The following is a 27,358-nucleotide window of genomic DNA, read 5'->3' as shown; positions in this document are numbered from 1 at the left end:
TTTTTTTTTTTTTTTTGACAGGCAGAGTGGACAGTGAGAGAGAGAGAGAGAGAGAGAAAGGTCTTCCTTTTGCCGTTGGTTCACCCTCCAATGGCCGCGCTGATCCGATGGCAGGAGCCAGGTACTTATCCTGGTCTCCCATGGGGTGCAGGGCCCAAGGACTTGGGCCATCCTCCACTGCACTCCCTGGCCACAGCAGAGAGCTGGCCTGGAAGAGGGGCAACCGGGACAGAATCCGGCGCCCTGACCGGGACTAGAACCCGGTGTGCCGGTGCCGCAAGGCGGAGGATTAGCCTAGTGAGCCGCGGCGCCGGCCTAGGTTGTTTAACTTTTATATTGCTGGATGCTTATCACTGTTCAGTTTAATGCAAAACATATCCAACAACCAACTATTTGAAGGTCAAAACTGGGGCCAGCATTGTGTTGTGACACTGGCATCCCATATTGGAGCACTGTCAAGTTTCAGTGGCTCCACTTCTGATCCAGCTCACTGCTAATACTCCTGGGAAGGCAGCGAAAGGCTTGCTTCCCTTGTGCTTGGTTCCCCTTGCACCTACCTAGTACACCTGGGTGGAGTTGCAGGCTCCTGGCCTCAACCTGGCCCAGCCCTGGCCATTGTGGCCATTTGAGGAGTGAATCAGTGGATGAAAGATCTCTCTCTGTAAAAAATTTTGCCCTTCAAGTAAATAAACTTTAAAAAAATTCACAGAAATTTCTTTTATGAAAAAATTATCCATGTTATCTCAAGACTTTTTGCCCCAAAATAAGTTTCTGAGACACAAAGACAGAGCTCCCATTTTGCTGGTTTACTCCCCAAATATGCGTGTATGTATGTGAGAAAGACAGAGAGAGAGGAAACAGCCATCTACTGATTTACCCCCCAAATTGGGAGGGGGAGAGAATGAGATAGACAGACATGGGCTACCCATATTAGAGGGGCAGGTTAGCAGGTTAGAGTCCTGGCTGCTTCCCCTACTAATGTGCTTGGGAAGGCAGTGGATGATGGTCCAAGTGCACAGGTTCCTGCCACCCATGTGGGAGACCCACATGGAGTTCATGACTCCTGGTTCAGCCTGTTCCAGCCCTTGCTGTTGTGGCCATTTGGGAAGTGAACCAGTAGATGGAAAATCTGCCTCTCCTTTCTGTTGCTCTGCCTTTCAAATAATAAATAAATCTAAAAAACAAATAGTGCTCCCATCTACTGGTTCACTTTCCAACTGAGAAACAGAGACTGAGACAGACGGAACTCCTGTCCACTGGTTCACTCCACAAATATCCACAAAAGCTGGAGGCTGGGCCAGACTGAAATCAAGAGCTAGAACCTCCATCCAGGTCTCCCATTTGGGTAGCAGGGACTTAAGTACTTGAGCCATCACCTACTGCATCCCAGGGCCCATATTTACAGGAAGCTACAATCAGAAACAGAGCCAGAACCACAAACCAAGACACTCCAACATGTGGTATCCCAACCAGCATCTCAAACAAGGGGCCAATCACCTACCCCCATTTTCCACAAACTTTTGGTTTGAAGTATCCTTATATTGCAGATACAGCACAGGCACAACTGGGTTGATCCAGCTCAGATCATTTCAGAGAAAGTCACACTTCAGTACATTTAGAACCAATCAGATTGAAGTATAAAACCTGTATTCAAAGAACAGGTACTATCAATACAGAAAATGTTAATTCTTAAGTGCTACCTACATTAACAGCAATTTATTAAGTAACAGTACTCATAATTCTAAAAAGCACAGAACACTTATAAATAGCTGCTTTTGAAGAATTATCTTAGGAGTCACAGGTCCTAGCTTAGAATTGTGTCAATAAAAAATATTTTTAAAATTTGTTTCCATTTATTTGAAAGGCAGACAGTGAGATCCTCCATTTGCTGGTTCTCTCTCCAAATGCCCACAACAGCTAGTGCTAGGCCAGGCCAAAGCCACAACCTAGAACGTAAAATCCAGGTCTCCCAAGTGGGTGGCAGGGACCCAGGTGGTCAATATGTTCTAGCTTTAGAAGTGGGATTATCAGCACTAGCACCACAGTCATCATCTGGTGCCTCCCACCCTGCACATTAGCAGGAAGCCAGAATTTGGAAGCAAAGCCAGGACTCAAATCCCAGCACTCAGATATGGAATGTGAGCATTCGAAGTCGTGTCTTAACCCAAGCCATGTCTTAACCACTGAGCCAAACACCCACCCCAGAATTTAGCTATTTTAAAGACACTGATTTCTATTGGGGGTTCAGTCTTTCCTCTTTTAAATCATAATCTTTTTGTCATTGCAATGGTCTTGAAGACACTCCTGACAAGGTCCAGTTATCTATTGCTGCCTACCAATCTGTCTTGTATGCATCAGGCATGTGGAGGAATTATGTGTGCAAGCAAACATCAACTAATACAAACTAACTTCTATATACCACAGACTACTACAGGGACAAAGAAAGAAGTTGTTCTGTAACTCAAACATTTCTTCTCAAATGTTTCCACTCTGGTACCTATACTGAAAACACTTCCTTCCTTCAGGCACATGCACCTCATTTTGTTGAAGATAAGTGTTATCTCAGTCATATGCTTTACGTTCTGTTCCAAAAAATGTTATTTGTTTAAGTATAATAATATTTTAATTATTTAACAGTGAAATTACTTAATCCACTGCCCTCTCAGCTGGCATAATTGAGACTCCAAGATGGGTCATGCTTATCTTCTGGCTTCAAATACCCCAGAAAGAGGGTGGCTGTTTAGCCTAGTGGTTAAGATGTCTGCATTCCACATCAGCTTGATAACTTGATTCCAGCTTTCCTGGGAGGCAGTGGTGATGGCTCAGAGTAATGAGTTTCTATTACCAACAGGAAAGGCCTGAATTGATTTCCTGGCTCCTGGCCTCAGCCCTGACCCAGGCCCAGCCTGTTCCAAGTATTTGGGAAAGTGCACCAGCAGATGGGAGCTCTCACTGTCTGCCTCACAAATAAAGTACCCCAGAACAACATCACTTTGTACCCTGAGGGTACTCATATCCCAGTTTGAGAAACAGAAATGCAAACAATTCAGCTACTCACAACACTTGAAACTAGTCAATATATGTTCCTATAATCCCATCCTAGCCTTCAGAATTTGGAGATGGGATTATTAGCACTAGCATCACAGTTTTTCAAATCAGTACTGTCTCTCTTTTCAGCAGCTTATTGTTAGCACTGTGTGTCAACACTCCTCAGAGAACCTGCAGGGCACAGTCATTCCTGGTAGAACACATACACACATACCTTGTCCTTTCCATCTAGAAAGATACCAAGGTGCCCATTTGAAAAAACAGAGGTCTGAAGAATAGCAGAGCTTTCCTTCCTGTGTCCTTCCTTCTCTCTATCTGCTGCAGGCACAGCTTATAAGAAAGATCTTAGTAGTCACTTAGATGATTCATGCATATAAGCTTATCTAATTTTAGCATTTGTAATTTCCACTTCTATAGTCCTTTCTGCCTTTACACAGTGCAACCAAATCATTTTCACATTTTTCTAGGGACAACAGAGATATGTTTTCTGGTAGCCTGAGATACATCATTTTTATACCCAGAACTCTACTTATTTATGAGAAACCAAATAGAATAGACCCCAACAATTGTGAGGGGCCCGTTCCACATTCCCTATGATGTTCATTATATTTTACAGCAGAAATCGTAGGCTAAAGCAAATTAGTAACAATTGTCATGCTCCGATACAAACACAGGACATCAACTAGACCATCTCAAATTAATGAAGACAACTGTTATCCAGGATACCAGCTTCACTAAGAACAGGATTCCATATGTTCCTTATCAAAATTACAAATTACCACATGCCACAAACCTTTCAGGTCATTTGCTGATAGTCAAAATATACATTTTACACTTCATCTTAGCCGAAAGGCCAAGCAGCAATAACGTATACATTCTAAAGGTTTTTATACAAAAGCAGCCACAATTTCCTAAGGTCTTTCTATGTACTTGCACAGAATGGTACTTAATACTTTACAAACATGCTCATTAACCCCAAGAATAGCCTCTGAGATTGGCATCATTATCTCACAAATGAGGACTGTAGGAGTGGACAGGTTAAGTAACTCGCCTGGTGTCACCCAGCTAGTATGTGGCAGCGATTCAAACTAAGATTTCTGACTACAGAAGTAAACCTTGTATGCTTGCAATAACCTGATGTCTTGGATCCCCTATACTGCAGGAGTCATACTACTCCCATTTTTAACAGCAAGAAATGCAAATAGCATTTACCTCTCCGTGGCTGCAAAGTCAGTTGGAGGAGGGAAAACAGAAACCAGCTCTCAAGCTCCCGGTCAGCAATCTGTCCACTAGTGCATCTTGTTCTTTGGCCCCCGGTCCGTGATCATTCTAAAAGAGAAGCATTAATCATTTTATGACACACTGAATTCACACAAATGCAGACAGTATAAAAAACAAAACCGGGGCAGGCTTTACAGTGTAGGTTAAACTGCTGCTTAGGATGCTTGCATCCCACACCGGAGTATAAGTTGAAGTCCTAGCTACTCCACTTCCAATCCAGATCCCTGCTAATGTGCCTGGAAAACAGCAGCAGCAACAGCAACAACAACAATATAAATGGTTCCGGTACTTGAGTTCTTGCCACCAATGTGAGAGACCCAGATGGAGTTCCTGGCTCCTGGTTTCAGCCTGGTCCAACCTAGCTCTTAAGGTCATCTGGGGAGTAAACCAGTGGATGGAAGACCTCTCCCCCTCAATCTCTGTTTTTCTGCCTTTTAAACAAATAAATAATCTTTAGAAACAGCAACAAAAACTAAAGATTGATAAAATTGGAGGAAAAATACTTCTGTTAAAGCTACATCACTAATTGAGCCATTTTATAAATGCCTGCTAAGCCAATACAAAATATTCACTTATTTTAGACATTTGTTGGATAAAGAACTCGAGATTTGTTATTATCAAAATAGCATTCCATCATTTCTATGTCACATGCATTCAATTACCAAAAAATTATTAGCTTTTTAACAGCCCTTTTACAGCTAGTTTACACCACAAGTAAAGACTGTACTTTTCTGTTTAATAAGGTGATTACAGGGGGTAAGCTTTCACTGACTTTTGAAAATCCTGGAAACACAGCAATAAAATAGCATTTTAGATCAAACAATGGAATGCCATGTTAGATGACTTTTTTCCTCCCTAACCTACAAAATGAACCATCAAGCTTCAAGCAACAGAAGAGGAACTTGTCCCTTAAAAAAAATAAAAGAGTTCCAAGTGAAATTAAAAAGCTAAATTTTAATTAAGAGTTTCCAAAGAATTTGGCCCAAGACATAGAATTACAAGGATATCCATTTCATAACCATCCCACAAAACTGGTATTTTCTTAGATGACATTAAAGAAAAAATAAGTCTCCCTTATTGAGAGGCAATGTATAGTAACACAAACAGGGAATCAGTGTTTAGCCCAAGAAACACTTTTGTTTTGGAGTTTATGTATTAACACTAACATGCCTTTAAGGGAATGCAATTTTATGCCCTGAAAATTCTAAGGATCTCCCCAAATGAAAATCGAATGTGGAAAAAATATATCACTACTCTTGGGCTATGTATCAGCAGTCCACATAGGTTGCCATATATTTATCCTCAAATACCAAATCATTGAGAAAACGCACAGATACTGGCAAGGAAGATACAAAGATAGTGACAAAAGATAGTTTAGAGGTGTTTAAAAATAAACAAATGTGATATGAAAAATCCACAAATCCAAATGAAAACCAGTCTCCCAAGTTATACATCATTTACCATTGTTCTTTCTAAATACGTTTGTTTTCAAAGTCGTAAATCGTGACAAATTCTAGTCGTTTGAAGGAGGATCTAAATTTTGGCAAAACAGCTTGAAGTCATCTGGAGCCAAGACAGGTAAAAAAGGCACACAGATGGTCAAGCTGGCTTAAAAAAAAAAAAAAAAAAAAAAAAGATGGAGTCCATAAAGGAGGTGATGCGGATGGCTGTAATGCTGGCAGCATCTATGAAGCAAAGAAGTCTCTCGAGGTGACTTTCTGCCAGCAGGCACCACTGTACAAGGATCTGCCACAGGACTCCTCCCCAGGGCCCTGGTCTGCCGCAGGTGGCCTCTGCTAAGGAACTCCCTACGCTACTCAGAGAATTCCCAGATGGGCGCCCTCATTATTTAAAAAATAATAAATAAATAATCTGAAAGTGCTTAGAATTTGAGAGTATTTCAAGGATAACTTTCACATCTTCTAAATCTTCCAATGTAGGTTGAATGAACCCCTGAGGATAACTTTTACAACTAACTACTCAAACAAGCAGTATTTCCTTATGTAGGTAAATAATCTTGTAATCCTCCATTTATCACTGGTTTAAATAAGTAGAGCTTTTGGGTTAGCTTGATGTCATCAGTTCATCCTCAATTTATTTTCTCTATAGATTTAGTCTGCTAATAAAACCAGTGTGATTTCTGACATACAGCAATCTCCAAAAATAAGCCTATAAAACCAAAAGACATATGAAACAACCAATTAAGAAGCACTGCAGCACAATGCTAACCTGGGAAAGCAAGCTACTTCTGGCTCAATTACAAACCTACTGCATTTTAATTTTTAATCTGTGGGGAGCGTATTTTTTAAATAATATATGCCACTTTCACCCACAATTTTGAAAGGAAAACTGAAAATCAAAAAGAATGCAACAAATTACACAAACTAACATGTTAAAGGAGGTTCTTTTCCCAAACCTGACACTCATCAAAGTTAGTATAATTTTATTAGGGAGGAGGGAGAAGGAACATTTTGTAGGATTCAAAAAAGATGTGAAAATAAAAGACTTACCAAAAAAAAAAAAAAAAAAAAAAAAAGGACAAGACTTGCTTGTGGGGGCAGATTGCTGGTAAGACCTACAGATACACAGGGTGGACAGAACGGCTTTGCTTAGCACCAGGGGGTTTTAATTTTCTCATAAATTTAGCCTAGTTTTCCTTCCATAAAAAAATGTTAATCCAGACTTTTCTTCTCTCCAAAGCATCCTAAGTTGATTTACATCAACTGCTGCACAGTACTATATTAAGGCACTAGAACATTTAAGGGAAAAGCAAAAAGAAATTCTAGCAATTCAACAAAAGAGGCTTTTTAATTATATAAAATGATTTAAGCACAGTAAATATATGCCCAGCTTCTTTTCCCGCCCGAGGGAACGTGGAACTTTAACTTTCCCAGCTGACCTAAACTCAAATAAAGTGTGAAGACTATGTATGTGAATGTTTGCTTACTGCTGAACTCAGGGCTACAGGAAGTCAGCTACTAAAGAGTAGTTACATTAGGCGCAGATATTTATAAACCATCTGCAGCGAGTGACCCAGGATTCAATTACAACATCAACCCTCATATTTCAGCGTATGGGCAAATTACCAGTCGAGTCAAGAATAAATTCATTCTGCCCTACTGGCGCTTTAGGTCGGGTTGCACAATCCCGGGGCAGAACTTGCCTTCGCCTAGCCCTAGAGCATCAGGTACTAAGTTGGCGTCAGGACATTTTAAAGCGGGAGGGAAACCCAAGGGTTGCCCAAACCAACTTAAGACTGCCCATATTCCCGATTTCAGGAGTTTGTCACGTCACCGGAGTTCAGAGTGAAATTACGTTTCGGTCCCTTTGAGATCTCTGAGCGCACAAAGTCAGGCTGCTATCACTACAAGGGACTGCTGTGTCCGAGCCAGAAAACTACTACTTGATGCGTAACTCCCGTCTTTTCCGCCCACCGCAGGGGCCGCCCGGGTCAGGTCGGGCGAGAAGCCCAGGCGCGAGTTTGGGGGCGCAGCGGGGCCCGGCGGGGGCGGCGAGCGCGCGTCCCCCCGCCCGCTCAGGCGGCGTCGAGGCGCGAGCAGCTCAGCCAGCCTTGCAGAGGGAGCTCTCGGCAGCTCTGGGGTCCCCTCTGCTCGCAGCCGCAGCAGCGCCGCCTGCGCCACTCGGCGGAGACGGAGACCAGCGGCGGCAACGCGCGGACTGGGAGCCACCGCTGAGCAGCCGAGCGGTTGGGGACGCACGCAGCGCGGCCGGGTAGGTTCCGGGAATCGGGAGAACTGGAGGATGGGCAGCCCCGAGACGCGTCGGCCGAGGCCTGACAGCCGTACGGCTCCGGGAGCAGGCTGAGCGCGCGGCGGCAGTGGGTCTGGACACTTGAGCGAGGCGGGCGCGGAAGCCGGGCCGAGGACATCGCGTCTCGGCCGGGGCCACCCGCCGCGGGAGGGGCGGAGGGCAGAGGGCGGGCCGCGGCCGGGCGATTGCCCGGGCCAAGAGCCGGCCTCGAGGGCAGAGACAAAGGAAGGAAAATGGAGTCGCCGGGCGCGCGGGCCTCTGTTGTCGCCGCCGCCCGGGGCCTAGCGCGCCGCCAAGAGGGAAGCCTAGCGGACGGGCGGGGTAGGGGGGAGCGGCCGGGCCGCGGCGGCGACGGGCAATGGCGGCGGCCGCGCCGCAGCAGGGACGGTAGAGGGAGACAAACACCCCCCGGCGGCGGCGCTGGCGCCGGGCTGCAGCCAGCGCCGACCGGAGCGGCCCCATCGTGACACCTAGAGGCGGCCCGCGAAACCTCCTCCACCCCGGGCCCCCTTACCTTCGCGCCACACCCCCCGCAGCGCCCGCTCCGCCGCCGCTCCACCGCTCCGGCCACCCGGCGTCCCCGGCCAGCTCCGCGCGCCCGCACCGGCTACCGCCACCGCCGCTGCCGCCAAAGAAGCAGCTCCGCGCACGGTTTAATCGCTCCACAGGCTCGGACACAAAATGGCGGCGGCGCGGTGCAGTGCGCCTGCGTCGGCGCTGCCGGGGCCGCGGGTGCTGATAAGGGAAGGGACGGGTGGGGGGGCCGGCCGGGCGGCGAGTAGAGGGCGGGGGAGGAAAGGTGAGGGGAGGGGTTGGCGCAGGGCAGCATGGGAGGCGGCCCCGGGCGCCAACTTTTAAAAGCGGGCGCGATGGCGTCACGGGACGCGCCGCGAGTCGTGTCGTAACGCCGCACGCGCCCTTCCGCGCCCTCGCCCGGTCGCGCGTGGGCTTTGCGAGCGCCCGGGCGCTCGAGCTTCGGCTGGGTGGGGCTTCCTGGGCGGAGGCCGCTGCCTCTGGGCGGTCCCGGGTCCCGGCTTGCTTGACCTGGTTTTCAAGCCGCTGCCTCGGTCCCTCGCGCTCTTAAGGGTTGGGACAGTGGGGGCGGCCTGAGGAAGCGCGCGCGGGACCAGGCCGTGGGGCCGAGGCGGCCTCTGGGCCCGGCCCCGCCCAGTCTCCACCCAAAGCGGGCCCGACCCGCCCTCCGAGCATAGCTCAGCGGCCCGCCACGGAGTAAGGCCCGCTGAGGCCCGGCGCTCTCCTAGCTCTTCGGACACAGTCCAGCGCCCAAGAGCGACGGCGAGAAGGGCTGTCCTTGCATGGCGGCTTGTGGCGATCTCTGCCCTAGAAGAGGGAGAAGGCCAGCTCTTGGGTTCCCCAAGCCGCTTCTGCCCGGAGAGACTGCAGAAGACCAGACTTGACGCTTTTTCACGACCACAGCAGTCTTCTTTTGCCTTAAAGGATTCTCTCTTTGACGCCATGTAATTCTGTATTTGAGTGCATGTCTCGTCTTTGCCCTAGAGCTGTTCCCTATGGGCGGGATCCTTCAGTCTCTCCCCCTCCCCGGGAGGCGCCTGTGGACCCTCCCCAACTTGCGGGAAAGTTGACAGAGGGCTGACAGCAAGATGTTCTCGTGGATCCGGGAGGAGCGCCTTTTGGTACTTAATGGAATATGACTCAGGACTGTATTCCCAACGCCCTTACTCAGCGCCTGGGGAGCAATTTCTTCTCCATCCAACTGTTCTATTGCGATAATGCTGGCCCAGTTTTAACAGATAATTTTGTTTCTTTCCTGGAAGAAATAGAACCTGGATTTTTAAAATATAAAATCCCCAGAGGTTGGTTTTTTTTGTTTGTTTGTTTTGTTTTTAAGATTGATTGATTTGAGGGTCAAAGAGAGATCGAGTTCTTCCATCCCTGGTACACTACTCAAGTGGCTGCCTTGGTCAGCACTGGGACAGGCGAAAGTCAGGAGCTTTATCTGGGTCTCCTACGTGGGTGGCAGGGGCCCAAACACGTGGATCATCTGCTTTTCCCAGGCCATCAGTAGAGAGCAGGGTCAGAAGTGGAGTGGCTGGGGCTAGCGCTGTGGCATGGTGGGTCCGCAGTGTCTGCATCCTATATGGGTGCAGGTTCCAGTCCCTGCTTCTCCTCTTCTGATTCAACTCTCTGCCTCTCTACTAATGCGCCTGGGAAAGCAGAAGATGGTCCAAGTTCTTGGGCCCTTGCACCCCTTGTGGGAGACCTGGAAGAAGCTCCTGGCTCCTGAGTTCGGATCAGCCTAGATCTGATCATTGAGGCTATTTGAGGAATTAATGGAACCTATCTCTCTCTCTCTCTGCCTCTGCATCTCTAACTCTGCCTTTCAAATAATTAAATACATCTTTAAAGAAAAGGGGGAGGGGCGCTGTAGCCTAGTGGGTAAAACTGCCACCTGCTCCACTTCCGATCCAGCTCTCTGCTGTGGCCTGGGAAAGCAGTAGAAGATGGCCCAAGTCCTTGGGCCCCTGCACCCACATGGGAGACCCGGAAGAAGCTCCTGGTCCCTGGCTTCAAATCCGCGCAGTTCCGGTCATTGCAGCCACTTGGAGAGTGAACCAGCAGATGGAAGACTGACCTCTCTCTGCCTTTCCTTCTCTCCTCTGTGTAACTCTGCCTTTAAAATAAATAAATAAATAAATCTTTTAAAAAAAAAAAATGGAGTTGCAGGGATACAAACCTGCGCCTATATGGAAAGCCAACATCACGGGCTATAGCTTTAGCTGAAATGCCACAACACCAGCCCCTAAAATCTATAGATTTTTAGATGTTGACAAGTAAATCAGCAAGTGAATCAGGTGTTTTTAAACTTCATGAGTTAATTAAACCACATGTGTAGGCTGTTTATAACATTTAGAGACAGGATAATGGAAGTCTAGTGCTGCTGAAAGATACGGTAAATTGGAGCAGGAGACATGACTATTGGATCGATCAACTAGAAGTAACTGGAGAATGTCATTGGTGACACTGGCTTGATTCGTGTGGGTGAATCAGGGGTGTAGACCTGTCAGAATGGGTTGAAGCATGTGAGAGTAAGGAAATAGAGACATCATATGTGGCAGCTTGAGAACAGTTTGGCTGCCAAGGGAGCAGAGAAATTTAGGAATACGCCTAGGAAGATGTGTGGTCAAGGCAGGAGATATTTTAAATAAGATGATGGAAGTGGATGTATAGCCTGTGGTTAAGATTCCCATGGCCCGCGCCACAGCTCAATAGGCTAATCCTCTGCCTGCGGTGCAGGCATCCTGGGTTCTAGTCCCGGTCGGGGTGCCGGATTCTGTCCCGGTTGCCCCTCTTCCAGTCCAGCTCTCTGCTGTGGCCCAGGAGTGCAGTGGAGGATGGCCCAAGTGCTTGGGCCCTGCACCCACATGGGAGACCAGGAGAAGCACCTGGCTCCTGGCTCTGGATCAGCGCGGTGCACTGGCCGCAGCGCGCTGTTCACGGCGGCCATTGGAGGGTGAACCAACAACGGCAAAGGAAGACCTTTCTCTCTGTCTCTCTCTCTCACAATGCCTGGATTCAGTTCCTGGCTCTGGCTCCTAACTCCAGCTTCTTTCCACTGTAGACCCTGGGAGACAGCAGTGGTTGGATTCCTGCCACTCACATGAGAGACATAGATTGAGTTCTTGGTTTCTGACTCCAATCCAATATAGTCCCATCCATTGAGGAGGGCATTTGGGGATGAGAGGTGCTGTCTCTGCCTCTCAAATAAAAAAAAAATTTAATTATGTTAAAGATGAGTGGGGGCTGGCACTGGGGAGGAGCTGTTAAAGCCACCGCCTGTGACGCAAGTATCCCATAGGCACTGACTCAAGTCCTGGCTTCTCCACTTCTGATCCAGCTCCCTGCTGTTGGCCTAGGAAAGCAGTAGAAGATGACTCAAGTGCTTGGGCTGCTGCACCTAGGAGACCTGGAAGAATCTCCTGGCTCCTGGCTTCAGACTGGCCCAGCATTGGCAGTTGAGGCCATCTGGGGATTGAGCCAGCAGATGGAAGATCTCTCTCTCTCTCAAATTAGGGAAAAAAAAAAAAAAGTTCGGAACCTGTTTATTCACCATTGAGAGCAACATGGTGGAAATGGAAGACCGGTGATACAGGGGAGAGATGACTTGTTTGACCTGGCTGGGAGTGAGATCCACGGGAGGATGTAAGGAGATGGAGGATGCTTCCAGTAATAATATGGGTAATGAGGGTAAGCCCTGCCTGCAACACTGGCATCCCATATTGGAGTGCGGTTTGAGTCGTGGTTGCTGTGTTTCCAATCCAGCTCCCTGCTATTGCAACTGGGAAAGCAGCAGAAGATGGCCCAAATGCTTGGCACCTGCCACTCATATGGGAGACTGGCTTCAACCCAGATTAACTCTGGCATTGCAGCCATTTGGGGAGTGAACCAAAATGTGGAAGATCTCTTTCTATTCTTCTCTCTGTCACTCTGTCTTTCAAATAAATCTTTAAAATATATATACATATACAGATATATGTATATACCCATATGTGAAGGTAAAGATAGATGCAAATGCAGGGAAGTGAGAAAACAAATAATCAGTGATACCTCCTTGGTGGCACTGGGTGGCCATTTGAAGAGTGTGATCAGGATTTTAAAGTTAAGCCTGGTGGGCCGGCACCGCGGCTCAATGGGCTAATCCTCCACCTGCGGCGCCGGCACACCGGGTTCTAGTCCCGGTTGGGGTGCCGGATTCTGTCCCGGTTGCCCCTCTTCCAGTCCAGCTCTCTGCTGTGGCCCGGGAGGGCAGTGGAGGATGGCCCAAGTGCTTGGGCCCTGCACCTGCCTCTGAATAGTTGCATTTTACACCATCACCTCAAATAGCTGCTGGTATACTTAGGACCTTAGATACTGGAAACAACAAAGCTGACTTACATTTAAATCCTTAACTTCTTTTTCTTCCTAGTACCTTTAATAATCTAATTAATTCACTTCCTCCTAAGTCTTTACCTCAGATCATCTTTTTTTTTTAGCTTAAGATAAACTATGGGACTGGCATGTGGCACAGCAGACAAAGCCGCCACCTGAGTCACTGGCATCCCATACAGGCACTAGTCTACTTCCTATTCACCTCCCTGCTACTGGCCTGGGAAAAGCAGGGGAAGATGGCCCAAATCCTTGGGCCCCTGCAATCCACGTGAGAAACACAGATGAAACTCCTAGCTTTGGCCTGGCCCAGCCCTGGCCATTGTGGCCATCTGGGGAATGAATCGACGGATTCTCTCTGTCTCTCCCTCTGTCACTGTAACTTTTTCAAGTAAATAAATACATCTTTAAAAAATAAATAAACTACAAGAACATTTTTAAAAGCTGTAGTCTGGACAAATATGAGGGGACTTCAAATAGTTCACAGAATTTAAAGTGTGCATTTACTTGGGTACCAAAAAAGTTTTGAAGTCCATGAATAGTTTTTTCATAATATGAATTTTCCATGTATTTTGATAAAATTTTTTAAAAGATTTATTTATTGATTTGAAAGAGTTACACGGAGAGAGAACGAGAGGCAGAGAGAGGGAGAAGTCCTCTATCCGCTGTTCACTCTCCAGTTGGCAACAATGGCCAGAGCTGCGCCGATCCTAAGATGGGAGCCAGGAGCTTCTTTCGGATCTCCCAGGCATGTGCAGGGGCCCAGGCCATAGCAGAGAGCTGGATTGGAAGTGGAGCAGCCAGGACTCCAATGAGCACCCATATGGGATGCTGGCACTGCAGGCAGTGGCTTTACCCACTATGCCACAGTGCAGGCCCCTTGATAAAAGTTTTTACAGGTGGCCAGCATTGTAGCAAAATGGGTTAAGCCGCTGCTTGTGATGCTGGCATCCCATATGTACACTAGTTCGAATCCTGGCTGCTCTGTTTCCAATCCAGCTCCCTGCTAATGTGCCTGGGAAAGAGGCAGAGATGGTCCAAGTCTTTGGACCCCTGCCCCCGTGTGGGAGGCCAGAAGGAAGCTCCTGACTTAGGCCTGGCCCAGCCCCAGCTGTTATAACCACTTGGGGAGTGAATTCTGTCTCTCACTCTGTCACTCTGTAACTCTTTCAAATAAATAGATCTCTTTATTTAAAAAGTTTTTACACTAAAGTAAACAAGTACTTTTAAATTTCATTTTTTCATGATCTTTTTGAAGTACCCCTGTATAAGGTAGTGTGTTTAGGGAGAAAAGACCTCAAGTATATGTACAACAAATGACCTCCGAGGTACCCGTTAGAAGCTAGGAATGGAGTCCAAGTGGCCTCCGAGCCCATTTTCCCAAGACAAGGATCCTGTGCTGCTGTGACACAGGGCTGAGAAAGAGCTGAGAATCACTAGGAGGAACAAAAGGGAGTATTTTCTTCTCTTGGTAGAAATCGTGATGTGTCCTACTTCATGGAATCAGCTCCAAGAGCCAAGGAGTGGAAAGCCAAGCCAGCAGGGTAGGATGTTTCAAGCTGGAAAGAGACCAGCTGAGAGGGAATTGTAACCTGATGAGAGTCTGCATAAGCCTGGACTGTTAAAAATAACGGCAGGTTTGTTCCCTGGAGTAGTAACCCAGACGGTCCCACCCATGAGAACTGGGGGCCCTGCTCTGTGATTTATAAAGGGTAGTTTTAGATCATTATCCCAAGAGGTGGAACAAGCTAAAAATATGCATAGGTTTAGTGTTGGCAAGGTTGTTGTGCAAGACAGAAAGATTACAAGAATACCCCCTCATTTTTGAGGATATGAGCAAGGGTTCTTCCCACAACTGGCTCTTGGGTTTATGGTCCACAGGAATGTTCAGGGTGTTAGCAGGAGGTTGTCTGGCTCAACACATGGCAGTAGAGTCACCACATCAGGATCCAGCCTGCAACTTCACAGGTACAACCAGAAACTCAGCGGGGTGTATACCCTGAGAGTGAATTCCTTCCTCAGGAGGTTGCCAGGTGCACAGGAGCTTAACGGAGAAGCAGAGTGCCACTTTATTAACTGGCAAGTGGACCAGTGTCCTCATGCTGGCACAAAGCATGTTGTTTCCCTATAGGAGAGCATCCTGGGAAGCCAAGTTACTAGAAGGCTTTTGATGAACAGTTAATTAGATTAAGAGGCATTAGTTATATAACTCAATGTTTCATATCATCCTCCGGTGGCTGGAGCCAGATTGTCCTGGTTTCAGATCTTGTCTTGGCTTCCTATTAGCTGTGTGATCTCAGGTGAATTAGTAACAATCCAACTAGAGGTTTCTCCTCTGTAAGATGAGATGATAATTGTTCTTGACACAGTAGTGAGGATTAAACAAGAAAATGCCTGGAAAGCTTTTGGAATAGTTCTAGCCACCAACAATTCATACAAAAAATGTAAACTATTATTATTCCTTCTTTATTTTTGTGCTTCTGTTACCTAGCCACATTCCCAACTCCTGCCTTCGGACAGACGTGATCGCTTTTAAAAATTTTTATCTTTTTGTTCCTGCCCACTTTGGAGAAGGGCCCGAAGTTACACATGAATACGCCTGCTGTACCTACTGAGGACATGTGTGACTTGTGATTCCGTTTAGCAGACACTGAGTGCCTACTGTGTGCAGTTCTCTGTACTGGGCACTGGACATCCAGAGATGTGTTTCCTCCCTTTGAACTCAAAGGTTAACTTTTTTTTTTTTTTTTTTTTTTTATTTTTGACAGGCAGAGTGGACAGTGAGAGAGAGAGAGACAGAGAGAAAGGTCTTCCTTTGCCGTTGGTTCACCCTCCAATGGCTGCCGCGGCCGGCGCGCTGCGGCCGGCGCACCGCGCTGATCCGATGGCAGGAACCAGGAGCCAGGTGCTTTTCCTGGTCTCCCATGGGGTGCAGGGCCCAAGCACCTGGGCCATCCTCCACTGCACTCCCTGGCCACAGCAGAGGGCTGGCTTGGAAGAGGGGCAACCGGGACAGAATCCGGCGCCCCGACCGGGACTAGAACCCGGTGTGCCGGCGCCGCTAGGCGGAGGATTAGCCTAGTGAGCCGCGGCGCCGGCCCTCAAAGGTTAACTTTTAAAGTTGGTTAAAAACAACCAAAGCAGTAAAGTGATAATTGTTGTAACAGACAGACAAGAGCTCACAGATAAAGGAGCAAGTCATTCTCCAAGAGTATATTATTTTAGTTGACTCTAAAGGATTAAAAAGGCATTAACAACAACAACAACAAAGGCATTAGCAAGTGAGGCACAGGTGTGTAAGGTGAAGAACCATGATCAAGGACGTAAAAGTGCACTAGAGTGTTTGGCAGCAAATCATCCCACAGCACTGGACTGGGCGGAGCAGCGATGCGAAACCTCACGGACATTTGGAAAGCTTTCACTCACTGCCGGCATCACCCGCCAGGGCCAGCCAGTTTCTCCTAACATTTTAAGGACTTGCCAGACCACAGGGATTTTTTCCCTTATTAAAGTCGGCTTTCTTCAAACCCATGTGGGAGCCATGTTTATTTTTTTACCTCATCTCAAATGACTGCCCTCAGAAATGTAAAGGACTTTCCTTAGACCTCCATCTCACACTGGGGAAGGAAGTTGGTTAGTTTTGTTGCTGTGCTCTCCCCTGCATCGATCCTTGAATCATCTGTCTCAGCTGTACATGTCTACTTTTTCAAGTAATGCTCACAGCTCTGTTGGATGAGCCAGGCACAGTTCTGACCTAAATTCTAAATTCAAGAATGCTCAGGGACATCCAGGAACTTGACCTGAGGGCTCAGGTCTTCTGGCCCCACCCTCTCCCTGCTCTGCTTTGGCAGCTGGAGCTCCTCCATCTGTCAGATATATTTCCATTTCTATAGGAATCCTCTGGAGGTGATGCTGGGGTTCCCAGGCTGCCTTGGAAGGGGCAGGGAGGTCTACCGTGTGAGCTGTGGGCCTCCCTGCTCCCTGACCGCTCCTGCTTCTCCCAGCTGTATGTGGTTATAATTGGCTTAGCAGGAAGAAAGATTTCAGTTGCTAAACAAGGTGGACACTCTTGCCTTCACCCAAAGGAAAGGCTTTGATGCAAAGAGGACAAAGGTTTTTAAGATAACTTATTTTTTTTCTGAATTAGATGTTTTTAAATGTTTACTTATTTGAAAGGCAGATAAAGATCATCCATCCCTTGGTTCACTTCTCAAATGCCTGCAACAGCCAGGGCTGGGCCAAGAGGAAGCCAGGAGCCCAGAATTCCAGGTCTCCCACATGTATTTGATAGCAGGAAGCTGGACTCAGAAGCAGAGCCAGGACTTGAACTCAAGCACTCTGATATGATGTGCTGGCATCTTAACCTCTATACCAACAGCCATGCATGTGAGGTGATGACTCACTAATCTATAAGCATGTTCTGAATGTCTGCTAAGGATGCTGGTTTATGCTCAATGCTGGGTGACGCTGGAGATAGATGATACCCGTAGCCCTTGAGTGACTTATATTTTATCTTTTACTAGTGTGGAGAAACCATACTAAACTTCCTGAGCATTAGCAGGTAAGTCAAGGATGACAAGGCAAGTGCAAAGATGGAGAATACAGGTGTGAGAGGAGCAGAGCAGCCTCTGGACATCACAGTAGTCGTGGAAGCTTCGTAGTATAGCAAGGATGACTCAGACTCTGCTGCCTTCCCCAACCTGTCTCTCCCTGCTCCAGACCTATATAACCAGCTTCTTTCTGGACACGTCCTCTTGGATAGCTCCCAGGCCACCCTCACCACTCACTTCTCAACCTGCCTCTTTAGGTCTCTCCTCTTCACGAATGATACCACCATCCATCACCCAGGCCAGCAGCCCTGGCTTCATTCTCTCACCTGCTCTGTCCTATCAATCACCAACCCTGTCCATTCTGCCTTTGGAACGTCTGTCCACTCTAACTTCCTCTCCTTCCCACTGCCCAGCTCTGGCCCAAGTCACTATTGTTTTTCTTGACAAGAGCTGCTGACTGCACTACCTCCTGCCTCCTCCCTCCACACACCTGCCAAAGTGATCTGCCCAAAGCACAGATGTCATCACCAAATTCCTCTGCTTCAAGACCCCTGGATGCTCCCCAGTATCCTGGGGGTAAATTCCAAACTCCTTCGCCATTCCGCCATTCCGACATTCCGCAGGGCACCACGCCCATCCTCCCCCACCCCCACTATGACCAAGCCCCCTGCTTACCTATTCACGCTCGGGTCTAATGGCCCCCTCAGGCCCCTGTGAGTTCTTTCTGCTCCAGTATTCTAACCTCCCTCCCCTTGTCCCCGCTCAGGCTGTGTTCCGTCTGAAGAGCTCTGCCCCATGGAGGACTTAGGGGAAGTGCTTTGTGCTTCCAGGCCTCTCCTGTATTGACTCCAGAGTACTTCCACCTGGAAAAGTTGGGGAGGGGGTGGCATTTGACCTAGTGATTAAGAGGCTCCACATCCGGTTTTTGAGTGCCTGGTTTGATTCCTGGCTCTGGCTCCCTATTCCAGCTTCCAGCCAGTGTGGACCCTGGGAGGTAGTGGTGATGGCTCAAGTAGTTGGGTCCCTGCCACCCATGTGGGAGACTTAGACTGAGTTCCTGGCTTTGAGTCCAACCTGGCCCAGCCCCAGCCATTACAGACATTTGGGGAGTAAACCAGCGGATGGGAGCGTTTTCTGCTTCTGTGTCTAGCTCTCACATAAATAAATAAAAATTGAGGAAAAAAAGAGAACTGTTCAGAGTAGGCAACTCTGTAGAGACAGAAGGTAGATTTGTGGCTTTTTAGAGTGGGGGAAGGGGGAGAAAGCAGGGGCCCAGGGTGATGGCTGAGGGCTAAGGGGGTGGATGGTTTCATTTTGGGTTGATGAAAATATTCTGAAACTATGGTGATGGTTATATATTCTGGAAATGTACAAAAAGGCATTGAGTTACGCACTTCAAATAATTAAATCCCATGGTATGTAGACTAAATCTCAATAAAGCTGTTTTTTAAAAAGAAAACAATTCGGAGCAAGTTCCACACAGGGAAGTCACCCATTGTCTTCTCCAGATGTTCAGGCAGGTAGACTAGTCAGCCAATACTCAAACTTACAGATAAGGGTACAGACAACTAAGTGATTGCAACAGGGTGTTGCTGTGGTTCTACTAGGGCAGGTGCAGTCTCCTGTCACAGAAGTGAGTAGAGGCCCAACTTCCTAAAGAAATTTGTAATGTTTAGGCCAAAGTCTATCGGTGAGCAGACAAGATCAGGGTGACAGAGGGGTGGGGCTGGTGCACCGCAGAGGGTGCTGTCCCAGCTCCAGGAATAAATGAGCCCAGCAAGTGATCCCGGAAGTTCAGTCGCAGAAATGACACTGGAGAGAATAGATTCAAAGTGAGCCAGGGGGAGCAGGCTGGGCGTTTTACTAAGACACAGAAAAGGAGCCTGCAGTGGTAGGCTTGTGTTCTAGAAATCACTCTGACTGCATCGTGGAGAACGAGTGGAAGAGGGGCAGGACTAGAAGCAGAGAGCCTGCGAGGGGGCAGTTTTAGTGTCTAGGTGAGAGGTTAACGACTCTTGAAACTGAGTCAGGCCAGTGGGCCTAAAGAGAAGTAGGCAGGGGTGGGCATTTAGTGCAGCAGTTAAGATGCCAGGTGGGCCACCTGCTTCCTATGTTGGAGTGGCTGGTTCAAGTCCCAGTTCCTCCATTTCTGATCCAGCTTTCTGCTAATGTGTACCCTTAGGGCCCGGCATTGTGGCACAGTGGGTTAGGCCACCACCTGCAATGCTGGCATCCCATATGAGCGCTGGTTTGAGTCGCAGCGGCTCCATTTCTTTTATTTATTTATTTATTTATTTGAGAGTCAGAGAGGGGAAGACAGAAAGATCTTCCATCCACTGGCTCACTCCCCAGTTGGCCATAATGGCCAGGTTGAAACTGGGAGTTTCAGCCCAGTCTCTGTGCTTTCCCAGGCCATTAGCAGAGTGGGTCAGAAGTGGAGCAGCCAGGACACAAATCTGTGCCCATATAGAATGCCGGCATCACAGACGGTGCCTTTACCTAATATCCCACAATGCTGGCCCTCCAACTGCCTCATTTCTGATCCAGCTCCCTGCTAATGGCCTGAGACAGCAGCAGAAGACGGCCGAAATGTTTGGGCCCCTGCCATGAGAGACTCAGATGGAGTTGTAGGTTCCTGGCTTTGGCCTGGCCCAGCACTGGCAGTTGCAGCCATTTGGGGAGTGAACCAGCAGATGGAAGATCTGTTTCTCACACTCTCTCTGTAGTTCTGCCTTTCAGACAAATAAATATATCTTTAAAAAAAAAATTAGTGTGCACCCTAGAAGGCAGCAGATGATTGCTTAAGAACTTGGGACCCTGCTATGCATGAGGGAGGTCCATATTGAGAGGTGGGCACAGGCCCACGCCTGGCTGTTATGGGCACTCGGGGAGTGAATCAGCAGATGGAAGACTCTGTCTGTCTCTCTGCCTTCTAAATAAAGCGAAGGGGAAAAAGAGAGAGACAAGTAGGCAGAGGTTAGGAATATTTAGGACGTTTAGTTAGGGGATTCTGATGGCTAGGAAGAAGGGACAGCAAAGAGTCAAGGACAAGACCCGTTGTGTGGCTTGGGTATCTGAGGAGTGAGTGACCCCAGGAGCCCTGGAGGTAAATATTTGAAGATGTTGAGTTTGATTTTGAGCATGTTGAGTTTGAAATGCTCCAGACCTTCACAAGAAGTGTCTAGTCAGCTGCGGTTAGATGTGGGATGCCAAGTGAGGTGAGGGCCGTGCAAATGACTGACATACAGCCCCAGCAGCACAGGGAAGCCAGGGGGTGGATGAGGTGGCCCAGGGAGTGTGTTTCAAGGGGCGGGGGTGGGAGGTGTGGGTGGCAGACTGCTGTGGCATAGCAGGTAAAGCCACCACCTGCAGTGCCAGCTCTCTGCCATGGCCTGGGAAAGCAGTAGAAGATGGCCCAAGTCCTTGGGCTCTTGCACCCATGGGGGAGGCCTGGAAGAGTCTCCTGGCTCCTGGTTTTGGCCTGGCCCAGCTCTGGCCATTGCAGCCATTTGAGAAGTGGACCAGCAGATGGAAAACACACACTCTCTCTCTGCCTCTGCCTCTCTGTAACTCTGCCTTTCAAATACATAAATAAAACTTTAGAGAGAGAGAGAAAGGGAAGGGCCTTGAGTGGAGCCCTGTGGAGTGACAGCTGCTCTGTGCCAGCACTGACTGTCCATGTGCCCTGGGTGTATTTTGAAGACAAGTGAGACTTGACTCTTGACATCAAACTCGGACTGATGGCCATCACCTCGTTGCAACCCTCTGAAACCAGAGGTGCTTTCTTGCAGGTCGGTGACGGTTTGTTGTTGTTGTTGTTGTTGTTTATGATTTATTTATTTATTTGAAAGGTGGAGTTACAGAGGCAGAGGCACCGAGAGAGACAGAGTGGTCTCCTGTCCACTCGTTCACTCCCCAAATGGCCACAACAGCCAGAGCTGAATCCATCTGAAACCAGGAACCTGGAGCTTCTTCCAAGTCTCCCACATGGGTGCAGAGGCCCAAGAACTTGGGCCATCCTCTACTGCTTTCCCAGGCCATGGCAGAGGGCTGGATCGGAAGAGGAGCAGCCAGGACTCGAACCTGCGTCATATGGTATGCGGCACTGCTTTACCCACTACACCACAGTGCTGGCCCCAGTGATGGTTTTTTACTTGTAAAGATTTGTTTGTTTATTTATTTGAAAGGCAGAATGACAGAAAGAGAAAGAGAGAGAGAATCACTTCCCAAATGCCCGCAACAGCCAGGACTGGGCCGGGCACAGGCTAGGAACCAGGAACTATGTGAGTGGCAAGAACCAAACTACTTGGGCCATCATCTGCTGCCTTCCCAGGTGTATTGGCAATCCACCATGACTTGAACCAGCACTCTGATATGGAATGCGGGCCTCCCAAGCTATGGCTTAACCTGTTGTGCCCCAGTGTGCCACAGGTGATGGCCTCCTGTGCCTGCTGCACCACAGTGCCTGTCCCCAGTAATGGTTCTATTTCCTAAAGGATAGATTGTGCCTCCTTAGCAGTTTAAATGTGGCACTGGAGTCCTTCCCAAGCACATCCTCCAGTATCACCCAGTCCCAGAAAAGCCACGCCTGGCAGCCAAGCCAAGAGCCTTCTGTCTGTGGGGGATGGATAACCTGGGTGGAATATTCCAGGGCTCTCTGGGAGGGAGGGAAAGGAGGGAGCATGTCATACGCCTGGGGTTCAGCAAATTGTACCCACACGCCAGGCACAGAGACACACAAGGAAGGCACCCCCGCTCTGTGGGCGACACAAAGCAGCAGCCCTCGTCCCACGTGCCAACCCATCTGCTCCTTTGCCTTCACAAACATGCCTCTTTTCTTTCTTCTTCTATTTTTGGTTCTCTGCAGCTCTGAGTCCACGAGGAAGAGAAGTGGGAGACAGGAGGAGAGGTAAGCTTGGAAGAGGGCAAGAGGAAAGGAGGGGAGTGGGAAGTAGCTCCAGTGGGCATCCCCGCAATAAATCATGTCCTGGACCACCTCAGCCTGGCCCCTTTTTTGCAGCGCGCGTATTTCAGTGTCCTTTGGGCTGAGTTTAGATATGGCCACGGCATGGCTGTGGCCTTGATGGACTTAATTAGCAGGGCACTTGTCATTGTGTCACAGGCCTTGGAGGGCTACTTCCCTCTGTCCTCTCGCAGAGGCTGGCACAGGCAGATGGATGTAAGCTTTCACTGCCCTGACACTTCTGACTCCTGATGGTGTCATCAACTTCCCATCATCACCTGGGGCAGCAGGTCCCCTCCACTCCCCTCCCCCCCATCTCCTGAGTCAGGACAGCAGAACTGAACGCCTCCCCGGAGCTGCCTGACATCAGGCAAGGAGGCGGGGAGATCTCTGAAGACCTTTGGGTAGCACCTGTGAGGTGAAGAGGGTCAGGGTGGGCAGACATGGGAGGACAAGGGTAATCCCCTCCCTGCGCCATCTCACAGACCTGGGGCTGGGCCTAGGAGGCCATCAGCCTGCCAGTCACTGGTGGGAAGGAGTCGAGTGGCTATCATGTGCTTGATCCATGCTGCACGGAGCCAGGTGGGCTCAGTGGGCGAGGCCTGAGGGCCTGTGCCCTTTTGACCTGGCCTTGACAGTTTTTTCACTAGCTGTGCTCAATTCACCTTAATTCTAGCTCCTGCCCACCCTGGTCGTCACACCCACCCTTGCTTGAAGCTGACTACTTGTCTCCGGCCTCAAGACCCTCACTGAAGACTACAGAGTTAGGGGTTCTGACCCTCCCCGTTGTTAGAGAGCAAGGATTTTCAGGACAGCCCCAGCTGACACTCCCACCCCCCCACCCCCAGCTGAGATGGACATTTCCCTCCCATTTCTTGCCCAGGCCCTGCCCTCTCCTGCGGACTGAGCTGTGAGCTCATGCTGGCCTGGTCACTCCATCTGCACTTTCCCACGACCTGGTCAGCTGCCCCTGTTTACTTCCTCTTTCCCCACCACACAGGCTACTTTTTTTTTATATTAATTAATTTATTTGAAAGGGGGGGGGTCTTCAATTTGCTGGTTTACTCCCCAAATGGTCGCAACAGCCAGAGCTGAGCTGATCCAAAGCCAGGAGCCAGGAGCTTGTTCCGGGTCTCCCACGGGAGTGCAGAGGCCCAAGGACTCAGGCCATCTTCTACTGCTTTCCTAGGCCATAGCAGAGAGCTGGATGGGAAGTGGAGCAGCCAGGACTCGAACTGGTGCCCCCATGGGAGCCAGCACTGCAGGCGGCAGCTTCACCTGCTACACCACAGTGCTGGCCCCATAGGCTACCCTCCTGATGCAAGTGGATAGTCCCGTCCTCCCAGTGGGCCTCTTGTGGGGCCTCTGGTCCGAGAGGCCCCCAAGGGTGGGTCTGTGATTGCAACCCTCCTGCAGAGCCCGATGGGACAGGCCCAAGCTGTGGGCAGTTTTGGGGGTTGGTTGGTCTCACTTGTTTGTCTTCTCTGCCCCATGAGCTGCACCCTCCTGCCAGGGCCACCGTTCATAGTTACAGAGGACACACAGAGCTGTGCCAGTGTGCTGAAGGCTGTCTGCTCACCCCCACCCCCACCCCCACCGGCCTGGAGTGAGCCACCTGCATCCACAAGCAGGTGTTTCCTGTGCGCCTTCCTGTTGCCGTTTTTTTTTTTTTTTCCCTTCTGCTCAGCGAGGCTTCCCCAGCAGGTGGTTGAGGCCCCAGCCAAACCCCTTGGTACACAGCCTCTTCAAAACGCTGGGGGGCAGGGCTCCCTGGGGATCTGGGTCACCCACAAACACACACATCCTCGCCGAGGCCTGGCGGACTGTTGTTCGGCACTCATTGGCTCTTCCAGAGAGCAGGCACTCACATCCCCAGCACAGTGCATGTGCCGTCACGGTGCTGCGCCACACCACAGGCACAGGCTACCAGAGTGGGCTCAGTGAGCCGCGGCGGCGCTGCCGGAGCACCGAGCACTGGCTCCCTTGCCCCTGGGTAATGAAGCTTGGGGAGAAGGGAAGGGGGGGCTGTGGGCGGGGCATCTGCAGAGCAGGCCTGCCATTCTGCAGTTGCACTCCACCCTCCGGTGCTCACACAGAGGAGTTAACACATTCATGTGCCTGGCCGCTCTGCGGCAGGTGGCCCTCTCCTGGGAGCCCTGCTTCCTGAGCAGCAGGGCTCTGCCTGCCCTGGGGAGCCACAGGTGGCAGCAAGTTTGTTATTAGAGAAAGAGGCAGATGGAGGAAGGAAGGGGCTTGCTGTCTTGGGTCACAGGGTGGCCCTGGGTCTCTGGCCTCCAGGCCTCAATTCTTCCCCTCTGGGAGGACCTACCCAGCTTTGAGTAGGAAGCTGCCTGGGCTAAGAGGAGGACCAAGAGCCTGGCATCCGCTGATGTGGTTCTTCTGCCCCCTGGTGGCCACAAGCTCAGCTACACCATGCAGTCTTTCTGACTGCTTTAACCCCTTGCCAGGACCATTCCCAGGACATGCCCTGTGGGGCTTCTCTGGGCCAGCTCTATGGTTCAGCTGCACCCTGGGCCCAGTCTGCAGACTGACTCACCCCACCCCCACTTCCCCAAGCCCAGTCCCAGTCCCTGGACTTTGTACCACCCGGATTTCCAGGGCAAATGCATGTGCTGTTGCCACAGCTGGAGCGTGAACACAGCGGTGTCCACGAGAGCCCCAGCTAGGGGAGGGCGGAGCAGAGTGTGAGAGTGTACCAAGCCATGTAGGAAAGGCAATCTGTTTATTTTCTGTAAAACTCTGTAAATAAAATACAAAACCATGGGATGTGGCGGGGCAGGGGCAGGGTGCCAGGCCCCGGACACTGTCTGTGGCTGGGACGTGCCATGCTGAGGCTGGGAGGCACTTGACTGCAGGCACCGACTCTACCAACCCCAGGGGCAACAGAAGAATATATTAGACTTTACATTGATAGGAATCTGTGGGGGAGGGGTATCGAGCCAGCCCTCACCCTCCCTGCCAGTGCCTGGTAAGCCCTGAAAGTAGGGGAAGGGGCCCTGGGAGCCGGTGGACGGAGTTTAGAATGCTGTGCTGGCCATGCTGCCAGGTCCAAAGATGCGGGGCAGGGCATCCAGTGACTCCTCCAGCCGTCGATGGGCAGACTGACCTTCTTCCCCTGTGATGTGTGCGGATGGGCTGAGGAGCGGCCCCGGCCCCAGCCCCTGCTCCTCCCCGTCGGCCAGCACGCCCGAGTCCACCGCACCCGATCCCCTATCTTACCGCACTGCTGCAGGCTCTGCCGGGCAGCTTCCCTCACGGCTGCTGTGTCTGTCTGGCACAGGAACACCAAGGGCTCGATGCCCTCAGGAGCCTGTTAGGGGAGAGAGCAACAAGGTGGGCCTAGAGGAGGAGGCAGGAGGGGTCTGGGGGTAGAGGTGCTGGGAGCGCAGAGAAAGTGCGGCTGGCTTGGCAGGGGCACCTTGATGCAGCCGAGGGCCAGGCAGCCAGCCACTCGGGTCTGTTCATCCTCATCCTCCAGCTGGTCCAGGAAGCACAGGAGGGCCTGACAAAGCAAGGGGAAGAGAGAGACTTAGCCTGCCTCTGGCAGCCTGGGGCCCGAGCCCCCGCCCTTTCAAGGTCCCTACCCAACTCTCACCCTCTTCCGGAAGGCAGGGCCCAGCGACAGGCTCCGGAGCTGGGTACTGACAGCAGCCATGACCTTGTTGTTCCCATGAACGAGCAGCGAGCTGAGGGCCCGAAGCCCATCCCTGCGCAGCCGCCCCTCAGGTGCCAACCTCAGGGCCTTCAGCACAACAGCCTGGTCATCTGAGTTCAGATTCCGCACGAGTAACACTGAAGGCAGGAAGGAGAGGGGGTTGGGACAAGGTGGCAGGACAAAGAGGCCTTGTCCCCGTCCACACCCTCAGACCTACCCACAGGGTAAGGCTGCTCTGACCAGGGCCACTGCCTTACCTTCCTCAGCAGTCTCGGTCACATAGGCCTCCATGGAGGGGCTGTCCAAGGTTTCGACGTAGCTCCAGAATTGGAAGATGGTCAGCTGCTCGCCAGGGCCTGGCTGGGGCCTCCGGGGCAGCTTGTGCCCCAGGGCGTCCTCCAGGAACTTCACACACACTGTGGGAAGGATGGACCCAGGCTTTTAGAGGGAGGGCAGTGCTCCCAACCCAGGCGCAGGCCCAGGGCCCCACGCACACCCTACCCATCAGGCTCCTCCAACCGTTACGCAGGAGCCTTCACTATTTCTCAGTGCACGGCTCCTGGGTTGGTGGGGCCTGACCTGGCTTTCCCTGAGGTCCCCACCACTGGGGAACCAGGAGAGGACAGACGGAAAGGGTAGGAAGGCAGCCCACTTACCAGCCTCAGCTAAACCTGGCTGCCGCAGGGAGAGGCGGGCACCGTGCTGGCTGCAGAAGGCAAGGAGCACCCGCTCCACGGGGCAGATGAAGGGGCCGAGACCCTCTGTGCACTGGTCCCAGAAGGTCAGGAAGCCAGGTCGAGAGGTGGAGAACTGCACCACTAGGAGAGGGTGCAGGGAAACCATCAGCAAGAGCAGGCAGGGAGGTGACAGGCGACGGAGGTGGGGTGAAGGGGCTTGGGGCAGGTGCCTGAGCCCGAGCCCAAAGGGCCTGTACCTTCCTGGGCAGACGTGACGGGGACGTCCCACAGCCTGCTGAGCTCACACACTGCCTCAAGCACGCGGGCCTCCCGCAGCAGCCGCTCCAGGGCCCATGCCTCCTGGCAGCGCAGGGGCCCGAACGTGCCCAGTTTCTGGAGAACAAGGGGTGGCACCCAAGTCCCTCAGACCCTGAGGTTTGGAGGAGCCCCGGCATGCATTGGGAGAGGTGGCAAAGTGAGCCTGAGT

The 27,358-nt window shown here is 50.5% G+C and overlaps 2 protein-coding genes and 1 long non-coding RNA gene across 11 annotated transcripts in view; 1 reads left to right on the top strand and 2 right to left on the bottom strand.

The window, feature by feature from the left end:
* CTCF (CCCTC-binding factor) overlaps positions 1-8,858 on the bottom strand; it is a 62,870-nt gene extending 54,012 nt beyond the window's left edge. For 3 of the 5 annotated variants that reach the window (XM_051846943.2, XM_070062615.1, XM_070062616.1), the window contains exons 1-2: positions 8,615-8,847; positions 4,261-4,377 (exon numbers count right to left, since the gene is read on the bottom strand). Coding sequence is in view for 2 of the 5 variants with exons in the window: in XM_051846940.2 (XP_051702900.1) it covers positions 1,502-1,507 (6 nt within the window). In the remaining 3 variants the exon portion in view is untranslated. Of the gene's footprint in view, positions 1-1,501; positions 1,645-4,260; positions 4,378-8,614 lie in introns of all 5 variants that reach the window. The other 2 variants (XM_051846940.2, XM_008257464.4) reach the window with 1 other exon arrangement.
* A 132-nt stretch (positions 8,859-8,990) lies between these two features.
* Positions 8,991-25,305, top strand: LOC103348498 (uncharacterized). 3 transcript variants are annotated; one of them, XR_011384051.1, is made up of 4 exons: positions 8,991-9,935; positions 10,552-21,650; positions 22,423-22,464; positions 23,195-25,305. It is a non-coding gene; the product is annotated as an uncharacterized lncRNA (long non-coding RNA). The 3 variants fall into 3 exon arrangements; XR_516872.4 differs by lacking the exon at positions 23,195-25,305 and having other exon boundaries at positions 10,552-15,733; positions 16,113-21,650; positions 22,423-22,555; XR_011384050.1 differs by lacking the exon at positions 23,195-25,305 and having other exon boundaries at positions 22,423-22,555.
* Positions 25,243-27,358, bottom strand: part of RIPOR1 (RHO family interacting cell polarization regulator 1) — a 25,545-nt gene continuing 23,429 nt past the window's right edge. For all 3 annotated transcript variants that reach the window (XM_051846938.2, XM_051846937.2, XM_051846936.2), the window contains exons 16-22: positions 27,129-27,264; positions 26,851-27,012; positions 26,452-26,610; positions 26,135-26,331; positions 25,958-26,041; positions 25,759-25,849; positions 25,243-25,654 (exon numbers count right to left, since the gene is read on the bottom strand). In XM_051846938.2, the coding sequence (XP_051702898.1) occupies positions 25,557-25,654; positions 25,759-25,849; positions 25,958-26,041; positions 26,135-26,331; positions 26,452-26,610; positions 26,851-27,012; positions 27,129-27,264 (927 nt within the window). In that variant the 3' untranslated portion in view covers positions 25,243-25,556. The remainder of the gene's footprint in view (positions 25,655-25,758; positions 25,850-25,957; positions 26,042-26,134; positions 26,332-26,451; positions 26,611-26,850; positions 27,013-27,128; positions 27,265-27,358) is intronic.

Source organism: Oryctolagus cuniculus, chromosome 18 (assembly GCF_964237555.1).
Source record: "Oryctolagus cuniculus chromosome 18, mOryCun1.1, whole genome shotgun sequence".
In the NCBI taxonomy this organism is placed as follows: Eukaryota; Metazoa; Chordata; class Mammalia; order Lagomorpha; family Leporidae; genus Oryctolagus; species Oryctolagus cuniculus.
Note: the sequence above shows the minus strand (reverse complement) of the source record. Positions and strands in the feature narration are given on the sequence as shown.